The following is a 12,425-nucleotide window of genomic DNA, read 5'->3' as shown; positions in this document are numbered from 1 at the left end:
GTTCATGTGACTCTTTTACACTGATATAATTAAATAACATTTTAAAAGTTACTTTAAATTGGAGGGCAGTTTCATTCAGTAAACCAGGTTAGGGTGTAAAGCTGCCATGTAGTTCAGTTCAAACCACGTGATCTGCGCAGCGCGACTAGTCGATGTCAATAAAAAAAGTGTCACGGCTGAGCATTAAAGTCGATTAGGCAATTAGGTGCAACCCGTACCACAAAGCAAAAAATAATAAATAAAAATACTATAATACTAGAATCTAGCTAAATAATGTCATCATGGCAAAGACAAAATAAATTAGTTTTTTTATTGTTTAAAAACATGCTTTTTTATTATATATTTTTAAAACTAAATTGCACATATACGATTTTACCTACTTTCTGAAGTATTGTGCATCTTGGTGTCTACATTTCTTTATTTTTTCTAGTGATTGTATGGACATAACAGATGACAATTTCCCAAAATATATAAAATACATTTATTTTATATATATATATATATATATATATATATATATATATATATATATATATATATATATATATACATATATATATATATATAAATATATATACATACACATACATACACAACAACATAATAACCACAAAATAATCAAACATTTTGAGGGCTTCTAAAATTAATTTCCATGACTTTCAGATGACAGCTGTACAGAAGACCTCCATGAACTTATTACAGGAACAATCCTCCTGATGTAACCCAGGGTTAAGTGTCTTTCTCAAGGGCGCAGTGGTGATAGCTCAAATCTGTCCCTCGAGAGGCTCAAACCTGCAACCTTTCCCTCTCCAGCAATGATCCTTAACCACTAGGCTAATGCCAGACAATCTGAAACCACTTTATACAACACCTTTGTCCCGATCACTGAAGGACCCATGTCATTATTTCTTTTATCTGCTAGTATTATGAGTATTATTGGCCTGGTACAAACACCCAAGATGATGTAAACTGCAACCTGGTAAAAGAATTTAAAGACCCAATGAAATTATAACTTTTTGAGATGCTAGTATGAGTACTGTAATTTTAAGGATATCTATAAGCTAGTGCACATCAAAACAGTAACACAATTCACATTTAGTAGTTAGAAAACTGACATAAACATGTAAAGATTCTGGCTTGTCACTTTGCCTATGGTTTTATTTAAGTCACCTCAGACTTCAGTTTCTCGTCAAATCTTCTGACCAATCAAATACTTGTGCTCAACCACTCTCATTGGCAGAGCGGTCATAAAACAAAACACACATCCTTAGTGTTTAAGCTGAGATTACGTTAAACAGACGTAAATAAAATAATAAAAATTTATAAAACTGCACATTTGATAGCACTTCCCAGGACATTTAATGTTTCACTTGCACCAAACTTGCTTTCCCATAATACATGGTGATCCTAGGAAAATCTAGATTCTTAACTTTTTGAAGCAAACAGATGGTTTATAAACAAGGCTGATTATTAAAGTTTGTATTTAATCAACTGAAAATACAATAAAAAAAAGGAACTTTAAATAAAGTAAAAGAAAATCCGGCCCAATATCTCAAACGGATGAATTAAAAATATATTTTTTTATGTGCAGTTTTACATTTTTGGTTTTAATTTCATTTATGTTTTAAATGTTTGCCTTGGCAATTTATTAATTATTCCAAAAATGACTCACAGTTTGGTTTACAATAAGATTTTATTAATTTATCCATTAATATTAACTAAAAATTAATTTGTACAGCATTTATTAATCATAGTTGAATATCTAAACAAGCATGATTAAGATCCAAAGTTTTGCTTGTTAGCATTAGTTATTGTGCTGCGAGAAAACAAACCAACAATGGACGACTTTATCTTCATTAACTAGCATTAAAAAAAGGTGAACAAATGCTAGGAATGCACGATATATCAGCGCCCATATCGTTATCGGCAGATAAATGCTATTTTTAATGTTATCATTATCGGTCTGACGTCAAAATTAGGCCAATATTTTTAAGCCGATAGATTACATAATTGTACAGAACTGCCTTTTCATTCTAGATATGTTTGATAGAGTGTAGTTTGGTTTTAATCGCTTCAGGAAAAATATGACATGTGCAAACATAATAGCAGCGATGCACACGTGCTAAACAACTTCTTGGGTTGTTTGTAATCTACAATGATAATTTGTTATTATCAATGCTTTGCTTGCCATGTGTTGTTAACGTAAGATTGTATTCAGTTTGATCTGCATATTTATATTGATTACACCGAGCACATACTGTATATCAGCATCCAGCATAGGCGTTCTTAACATTCTGCCTTCATAATTTGCACTGTGTTTGTCATAAAGTCATCTGTGCTTAATGCTCAGGCCCACATGCCAAAGTTGGACTATGGTAACCTTTGATGTGGCCCACCATCCCATCTGAGAGGAAGAATGATGGGGATGGTTTAGAGATTGTCATTTCAAATTTAATTTACCCTTTTATTTGTTTGTTATATTGTTAGGCGATGTAGTGGCGCAGTAGGTAGTCCTGTCGCCTCACAGCAAGAAGGTTGCTGGGTCGAGCCTTAGCTCAGTTGGCGTTTGTACAGAGTTTGCATGTTCTCCCTGCGTTCGCGTGGGTTTTTATTCAAAATGTACATACTGTCACCTGACAGATAAAGGCAAGCTTGACTAGTGTACTCAGCAGAGTAACTCCACTGTGATATAAATGTGACTGTTCATGATTTTACTGCAATAAGTTATAATTTAAAAAGTTATACTGCATTAATTAATACAATTCCAAGTAATTTTTCTATTTATTTTTTAAATATTATGAAATAAATTAATTACCCATAGCAACTTTAATGTAAAATAGTTTGGTATATTGATCTTCGGCCCACGGCTATCAGCGATATTTCATCACCTTGGAATTCTAAGGTTCTATCTGCATTCTAGAATGATTTTGAGATATTAAGCTTCAAAGTTTTTGCATTCCATATAGCAAACAGTATGTGTGTAGCATTTGTTTTTTTTTTTTTTAAAAAGTCTTAAAATGTCTTAAACAACTCATAAAAAACAACAACCCATGATGTAAATAAGTTGTCATTTAATAAGAGTATGTCAATAACTTGGTTTTGACAAATGTCAAATAGAACCTCATAATTCTAAGGTGACGATTTGTTTTTTGGCCCTTCATATAAAAGTTTGGACATCCCTGGTGTAGGCTATTCAGTTCATAAGATCAGTTCAAACTTTTATGAAATTTTTAAAATAAATTCAGTTGTTTACTGTATAAAAATATGACAAATTAAAAGATTTATATTTATTGGCTATGGTATATCAGTTATCGACTTCCAAATTTTAAGAGTTATCGGTTATTAACATTGGCCAAAAAATCCATTTTAGTGCATCCCTAACAAATGCTGTAATAAAAGAAAGAAAGAAAGAAAGAAAGAAAGAAAGAAAGAAAGAAAGAAAGAAAGAAAGAAAAAAAGAATGCATGAAAGAAAGGAAAAGAACTCAGACTTTCTTCTTAACATACGAGTGGCTGACACAGTAGGTCATATGGGGCCAAAATAACAACTACGATCAGAAAACAGTAACAATTCATTTTTCCTTACCAGTAAACTTTGCACAATCGAAAAGCAGTTATTTCCAACTGTTTTGCAAGATTACCTCGACAGTTGTTATTTCTTGATTAAGCACCCTAAAGCTTAGCACGGCCCAATCCAACATCTTTACGCTTCTAAGGTGTAACCAAGGATTAAAAAAATAAATAAATAAATCACATGACATGACGGATCAGTCTGTGACAACCTTTATTTAGCCTTCTTCTAATTCGCATCTCCTCTCCTCCACCCTGCCACTGGCAGAAACCATCCCTCTCTTTCTTTTTGCCCCTTAATCTAATCCAGTCTGTTTGTTTTGCTGGGTGTTAAAGTACAGATCAATTGTGTGAGTTATGAAATGACATTACGGCAGCTCAGACCCGTCTCTCCCTGCCAGACGACATCTCGTCCTTCTGAAAATTACCCCCTCTGATTTATTGATTTGTTCCCTCTCTCTCTTTCTCACACACGTACACAACAAACTCAAGACTGACAAAAAGTAGGACAGTCAAGCACCTGGGAGAAACTTTCTCTGACACTTGAAAAGAGTGGAAATAAAGAGGATGAGACTACAAGTGCACTAATGCCAGTTTCCAAGAGCCAATTCTAATACATTGATAGCAACATTTAATTAAAAAATAAGCAAAAATGCTTTGTTTTTCATGGTAACTGACACTTTTTTGGTAGAATAAAGGATAGAGAAGTGATTAGCTATGCAACACAGTCATATTCAATATTGCAACTACAGAGTGTTGCATACTGAAGACATCGGCATCTTTACGGTCACAGTCTTTGCGTCTAAGTATGCCTATTTTTATTCTATACGTTAGGCTAAAAACTGTATGCCAGCAGTGTTCAAATTAACAGATTTCATAAAACAGTGAAAAAAATAAAATACTAAGCCAGATGAGCTTTGTGACGAGATTATAAACAGCATCAACTGGAAACTTTAATACTTTGAAGCAATTGTTCTAACCCTCTTTATGAAATTATATGTTTTAAGAAGGGGTTTCTTAAATGAAGAGTTCAGACTGCATGATTTTAGCCCCGATTTTGACTCGCCGATAGGTTTTTAAAAAAATCGCAGACAAATGCCTGTAATCACAGGAAAATCAGTGCTCGTTCACGTGATTGAAAAATCAATATTAAGGACACGATATGAGAGAATCGCCAATGAGTCGCTGACATCCGTGAGATATTTGGCATGCTAAACATCTGAAGCTGACATTGATTCAAATCATGCCGTGCGAAATGAGTTCTGATTTAACATAACATCAGCGATCCCCAACAGTCAATGAGAGGGCAGCGTCCACTAGTATGGGTATCTGTAGGCCAGCGGGAGGCTGGGGAAGAAGGTAAAAGTGGTAATTTTTTGTTTATTTGGACTCAAGAAATGGAGAAAAAAAAACTAGTGTAAATTTGGCAGGAGCACTGTGTCTGTTTGACATGTCAGCTGATCAATTAAACAGACCTCCTAGTTTTTTGCGATCAAAAATAATAATCAAAATCAATAATCAAAATATATTTATTTGAGTTTGCAATTAATTGTTTTACATGACTTATAGACGTTGCATACACAGCACACATGATATATTTGAGTGTCTCTCGAAAAATGATCACAATCATCACATTACATATGGGAAGGGGTGTCGTGCAGCCTGTGCAGTAAGCAGACGCGTATGAAGTGCGAGTGAGTTACATGTGAAGTCAATGCAAAGACGCGATTAGACACCCTGAGGCGCGAATTAGCCATTTTGTGCGTCTTACGCGCTTCAGACTGCAAAGTAAGCATGAGCAAACATCTAAAAAAACAGAGCAATGGAACAGACAGAACAGCAAGCAGCTTATAATGATGGAGTCTGGTTTAAGAATGCCGCTGGACTTGACCGAATTGAAAGACATTTGTGCTTTACACATATGGCTGGTTACTATGATGTTCATGAAATCGATAAGTGTTTTCGTTTAACTCTTTCTCTGCAGTTAACGAGAGAAAACCAAACTCCTTCCCAGCGACAAGTTTTACAGCAATCCGTGATTTAGCAGTATTACGGTAGAGGAAGTGCTAACGTATTTTCTGAGTAAAGCCTGATTTTTACTTCTGCGTCAGGTGACCGGCGTAACCCACGGCGGATGCAACGCGCGTGGCTGTGCATTTATACTTCTGCGCGCTGTCTTTGTCGGTCTGCATTAACACTTCCGAAACACTAGTTGGCAGTGAGGTGTAAATGTTCTTCTGTGTCGAGTTTCTTCGCTGCTTTTTTGCTTTTCCTGAACACTTCCGAAATGTACAAGTGGCTCAAACTCGCTCATTTTGAGGCACGAACCGGCGGACGTGCAACAACTTTAACTATGAGGTAAACACAAAACAAAGCTTTCCATCCGGAGCTCCTTCACGGTACTCCACACTTGTAAACAATCGCTCGTGCCATTCGAGCGGCTCTCGGTCCCGCCAAGACTCGTCAGCGCTACCAAGCCGACCAATCACAGAGCTTACGCTATGCGTCGTTCCGACGTGTAGTTAAATTTTTTTAAAGGTGCATGTCAGTGACGGCCATGGCGAAGGGCTATGCGCCATCGCCGTAGCATACGCCGGCGTTTGACGCAGAAGTATAAATCAGCCTTAAGGTACATGCCAGATGCTCCAGGGAGCAAAATCTGAGAGAGAGAAAAACTGTGCATACAAATTATACAGCCTTGCTTTGGCTTAATCCTTATCGTTTAGATCTGTTTGAGATCTTGTCTTGACAAGGGACCAAAATAAAGAAGCTTTATTTTTATGATTTGTGTCATTGTTTCAGATAGCACACCTAACATAGTAGGCTACCAAAATGGTAAAAAGATTATATATATATATATATATATATATATATATATATATATATATATATATATATATATATATATATATATATATATATATATATATATATATAATTTTTTATATTTATATATTTAAATTACAAAATTGTCCGCCACAAAATCAGTCATTTTATCATGAAAAATAACAAAAGCAAAAAAATTTGTGAAAAACTAGGGTCTGATTAAAGCATGATAAACATTCAAAAAAAGAAAAAAAAAAACAGTTGGGGGGGGGGGGGGGTGTCAAATACTTTTTCACAGCACTGAATTTTAAATTCCTAGTCTTTACAGTGTTCTATAAAACATCCTAAATCCTACAACCATTTTTTTACAGCTTATATCCTACCCGTAATGTTCTGTTCTGGACATTTTTGTGGATCACCGTACAAACAACGCTTTTCTTCTGACCATCTGACCCCATTCAGCATCTATAATCCTTTCAGATGGACACGCATGCAGAGTTAGCTATCGGAGCTGCTGGACCGAGGTGACTGCATTTTTCTGTGGACATGTGTCTCCTACCACTCGTCGTAATAAGGTAATTGTAAAACTATTGTTCCATAGCATTCTGAAGAATGATTTTCTGAAAACGGCAGCACGCTCCCCTGCTTTCACAAGGAAACTACGGCCACACACAAACACTTCGGAGGTTTTCCGAATGAAACGGACGACATTGCAGAGATGATGAAGGGCAGGATTTTTACACCATTTAGCAAGCCAACGTTGTAGTCATAAAATAATGTGCTCCAGTGACCCAAATCTCAGGTTACTTTGTCAGAAACGTTGCAGGCACACACATACAAACATAAATTACATGTAGGAAAATCATATTCACGCTTGCCACTGCCTCAGGCACAGAGTTTGTTGAATTATAGCCCTAACATGCAAACAAAAGAGGGCCAAATAAGATACATTTATTATTTCACAATTAACCTGCGAGCCATGAAAAAATCTAGAGACAGCAGAAAACAGCATGCTGGTGGAATTCACATGGGAAACGCTTGGAAGTTTCCAAATTTAGGGAATGATTCTCCAATGTCCTTTTTTGGAGCCTCTGGCTAGGTGGCTTCAGTGTTATGACCTACTTTTCCCCTTTCCTATGGTGGACTACAAATTAAAAGAGCCTAAACAAGAAGTGCAGAGCAATGCTGGCTTTTATCGCTTCTTCACTGCCAAATCTAGAACAGATTTTTTGTGTGTATTGCTAGGATAGAAATCAAAGCAATTCCACAATATGTCATGCATTGCAGTCAATTTAATGCCATTTTAAAGGGCATCAGGCACAGCGGGAAACCAGTTTACAAACAACAGCAATAGGAATATGATGAAAGACACTAATGTTCTTTATGAACAGCTTATCAGCAAGAACAATCAAAGATTAGGTTTTTATGTATTGTATAGTTATTTCAGTTATGTTTATGTAGTTTAGTAAGCCATAACACTTTTTATTTCAGTTTTAGCAATTAAGCTGTTATTTTAAAGATTGTTTTCTTTATTTATTCTTTTTTAGTTTGTTTTGGTTTTAATTTTAAGTTAAAGGTGCAGTAAGTGACATTTCAGAGACATTTTTTGTTGTGCTGGATAAAAGTCTCTTCACATTCCATTGATAATGATTAAAGTAAACGATATAAATGTTTTTATATGTATTTTCATATTGTGAATAAGGCATAAATATAAAAAAAAAAGTTCACCCAATATATATTGTCGGACTGACCAATAACTCAAATTCGACAGGTCAACAAATTTAAATTTGAATTTCTGAGCAGACTCTTTAAGCAGACAGATACGTCACTTGCACGCACATGAAACATGGTTCTACAACTGACAGAGAGACATCAGGCAAACTCTGCATCAACCTGAACCTCGGAACTTTCTGAAAGACCGGCATGGCCTTGTATCCATGAAAAAGACAATTATTTTTTAAAGGGCTTCTGCCAAAAATACAGAATCAAAACTTTTCTAAACCCTAAATCAATATCGTAATTACTTTTGCATGCTGGAGAAAATTGACGTTATGCAGTTCAAAACAACTGTTCTAAAGGACAACAATTCTAAAGGATGACACCACGGCTGAAGAATTACTTTTAGACAGGTATGTTTTAAAACTAATTCGCAAAGCTTATGTAGATTGTGTTCTTGTTTATGAATGTGTTTATATGCACGGAAGTGTTGTTCAGCCACTGAAAACATCCAGCAAAAGATTAGCTATTTTCAAGTTCATGGAGTACCTTTTACAACATCGATAATATAGTTGGTTAAATAGACCTGAGCATTCGTTTAGAAGCTGAAAACAAGCGATGTACGAGGATCAGCGAGCACAATTGAAAATTAAGTCACTCGCTGGCTTGGTAACGTAACGTTTTTAGCTCTGCTTTTTTTCTGATATAATTTTTATTTAGTTTAATAACAAAACATGAGTAAATGTGCTCTTCCATCTAACCAGCTTTACTGAGGTGAATTTGATTTATATTCACATTTGTTGATTTTTGAACAGTGACAGCCTGTGACAGTTTTGGGGAAATATAATTTTGCGTTTGCACATTCATGAGGCATGGCTTTTGAAGGCAGGGGAGGGATGTAAAATTTCTAAGCTATCATGCTACTGCTAGCATTCTGGCAGATCACCTCCTGCACCTTTAAACTAAATTTTGTGAATTTAAATGTAGAAATTTTGTTAAAATATAGAGTAGATTTAGTCATTTAATGCATCCTATTGTCACTTTTGTACTTTATCAATAAACAATTTAATACTTAGTGATGTTTATTTGGTTTAGTAAGCCATAATACTTTCTCTTTAAATTTTAGTTTTAGTAATTAAGTTATAGCATTTTAAAGATTGTTTTCCTTTTTCTTATTTTAGCTTGTTTTGGTTTTAATTTTAGGTTAAACTAAATTTGTTAATTTGAATTAGGATTTTTTATTTCAAATAAACAGTAGATTTAGTAATTTTAATGCATATCTTTTATTACTTTTAATTAATTTATTTAATTTCAGCCTTCTTTTTTTTCCAAAGTATGAGTTTTATCAGATTTCTGTGTAATATTCAATCTCTTTTAACAAGAGTTTGTTCAAAAGTGCTGGTTCAGATCATTTGTGAAATATCATAATAAAAAATAAAACAAATTCCCAACACGTAGTGGTGTAATGTAATGTGTATTTATATAGTGCATTTATTGTGTATGGCTATACACCCAAAGCGCTTTACAATCATGAGGGGGGTCTCTCCACACCACCAACAATGTGCAGCATCCACTTGGATGATGCGACGGCTGCCACAGGACAACAGCACCAGTGCGCACATCGCACACCAGAAATTGGAGGAGCGGAGAGACAGTGATGGAGCCAATTCGGTGGATGGGGATGATTGGGCAGCCATGACGGTTAAGGGCCGATGAAGGGTATTTGGTCAGGACACCAGGGTTACACCCCTACTCTTTATGAGAACTGCCATGGGATTTCTAATGACCACAGAGAGTCAGGACCTCGGTTCAACGTCTCTTCTGAAAGACGGCGCTCACTGACAGTATAGTGTCCCCTTCACTATACTGGGGCATCAGAACACAGGTTGAGTGCTTCCTACTGGCCTCACTAACATGACTTCCAACAGCAACCTAGTTTTCCCATGTGGTCTCCCATCCAGGTACTGAACAGGCTCAGCCCTGCTTAGCTTCAGTGAGTAACCGGTCTTTGGCTGCAGGGTGATATGGCTGTGGCCGTTCAGTAAAATTCTACAATACTTTTATGCCCTAAATTTTCCAATGAAAGAAATATACTACAAACACAAAACCAAAAAAAAAACTAATGTTTTATAACCAACTACAGAGACCATTCGTATAGTATTAAAGACTAAACTAGGGGAACAAAATTAAATGCTTTTTTTGCAAGTAAAAATAGATCAAATAAACAATAAATCTATTTTTAAAAAGTATCAAAAACGAATGTAATATTCAATGTCATTTAATAATATCTAATAGTTTGTTCAAAAGTGCTGGTTCAGATAAGCAGTAAAATAACATAAAAAACTGTAACAAATTTTAACCACATTCAGTAAAATTCTACTTTCAGCCAAGATAAATTGATGTGCAAATGAACGTGCATCTCTTAAACCTTCACATATTCATCATCAGTCATGTCTAAATAAATGAGGAGTGTTGTTTGGCTTCTTAAATGAGCATGAAAGTTATGCCATTATGAATTATGCCCGCAATATATCTAGTATCAATCAACAATACATTTCAGCTTTTTCATCTGCCAACCCCTGAGCAGGTTCTGAAAAGGGAAATGACTGGGCAGAAAAGAAATTTGCTGACACATTTACTTCCTTTATGCCTGATTTTGGGTAAAAACCAACTGTAATTGCTGTGAATGCAGAGCTTTAAGGCAAAGCTGGCCATTATGCTTTAATGAGCAGGGCATTTTGTTGCAAAATAATTGTATGTTCAATGCATTTTTTTTCTCTAAGGGAAGCATTTTAACATATTTCCATATTAACAATCATCCACTTACCATCCACTCTGAAATGATGATGTCCACTTTCTCTACTGGAAGGTCAATTTCCTCGATCCGGCCCTTGATCAGTGTGATGGTGTCTTCAAGATTATTTGATCTAGACATAGATGCAAGTACATTTTAAAACAGCAGCATCACACATTAGTATACTCATTAGCACTTTACAGAATGATTGCATTTGATACAATTAGCTAGCATGTACTAACAGTGCGCATAGTAAATTTAAAGAATGTATTAATCGTTTTTAACAATTATTTTTACCATCATTAAAATTAAATGGTTGTACCTGTTAATGGCATTCAATGAACATAATTGTGTCTAGCTAAAATCAACAAAGTATTTAATTAAAATGAACAAAATCTGATTAATATATTGGTTATATTTAGGCAGTTAACATTTCATGGTGGAGAAGGGAATAAGCTGAAGGAAAGTGAAGAGTCATTAATTAAATTTACTAAATTAAATTCAATTAAACAGTTCAGCCCTGCTTCACATTTTTGTTGAAAAACGAAAATTTTTCAATCAAATGCAAAAATAATTTTAAAAGTTAATTGCTAAATTATAGCTAACTAGAGTTAACTTAAGTATCACTAATTAAATTAATTAATAATTAAATGATTGTTAAACTTAAACAAAATTATATACAATTAACATAAATTAAAGTTGCAATTTTGTTAAATTAATTATAATTAACTAATATGAAAAGTTTGTAACAGGTGTCCAATTAAACAAAACTGAAATTAAAAAGAAACTGTTAAAGGTGCTGCATGTGTTTTTGACTTTTCTAAAGCATAAAAATACCCTTATATTCTTGCAGAGATTAAAGAAACATGCTTGTTCATCTGAAAAACAATGCTGAAGTCTGCTGAAAATGTGCATTATGTGCCAGAATTGCTGTGTTTGTTTTGGTTTTTTGAACCTGCCCAACGCCAGTTTAGCCATTTATATTTCAGCATCCTGGGTTGCCCTTGTGTGTGTATTTCAGTCAGAAAAGCTCTCTCAAAGTGTACCACAACTGAAATGCAACCTCCGGTGGACAGTAGCAGACTTCGAAATGAGACGCAGATTCACATGAGATGGTTATTAACAAAGACAATAGAATACACAAGACATGTCACTCCTATCTTTTTGAATGGGGAAAAGTGTAACAGTCAATATGGTGAATAAAGCCCTGCCTACAAATAGAGGAGCCAATCATTGATCATTATATGATGAATGAATGCTGCCTCCTAGTACATGAGCCAATTATCGATTGTTAAAGACTGACAACACTCCAGGGACCAGACGTGAGTTTCTGCAGATTTTGTGTGATTCGGACGTTTAAAAATAAATTTAAAGACACAAGTTTTTGTTTAATTTTATTGATGATTTTTTAATATGAAATTCAATGTTCGGCAAGCAGTTTTGAAGAATTTGATGTTTCCCCAATCAAACAGAATGCCCAAGCATACTGCCCAAGAAGCGTTTTAAAGATGGCCGCCAAG

At 34.9% G+C, this 12,425-nt stretch overlaps 2 protein-coding genes across 5 annotated transcripts in view; one reads left to right on the top strand and one right to left on the bottom strand.

Moving 5' to 3' along the window:
* LOC147835938 (uncharacterized) overlaps positions 1-12,425 on the top strand; it is a 939,756-nt gene that overhangs the window by 222,167 nt on the left and 705,164 nt on the right. The gene's annotated exons all lie outside the window — the stretch shown is intronic.
* prmt3 (protein arginine methyltransferase 3) overlaps positions 1-12,425 on the bottom strand; it is a 112,426-nt gene that overhangs the window by 75,030 nt on the left and 24,971 nt on the right. For all 4 annotated transcript variants that reach the window (XM_087259309.1, XM_087259311.1, XM_087259310.1 and 1 more), the window contains 1 exon segment: positions 10,939-11,038. In XM_087259309.1, the coding sequence (XP_087115435.1) occupies positions 10,939-11,038 (100 nt within the window).

Source organism: Danio rerio, chromosome 7 (genome assembly GCF_052040795.2).
Source record: "Danio rerio strain M-AB ecotype USA chromosome 7, GRCz13ab, whole genome shotgun sequence".
NCBI lineage: Eukaryota > Metazoa > Chordata > Actinopteri > Cypriniformes > Danionidae > Danio > Danio rerio.
Note: the sequence above shows the minus strand (reverse complement) of the source record. Positions and strands in the feature narration are given on the sequence as shown.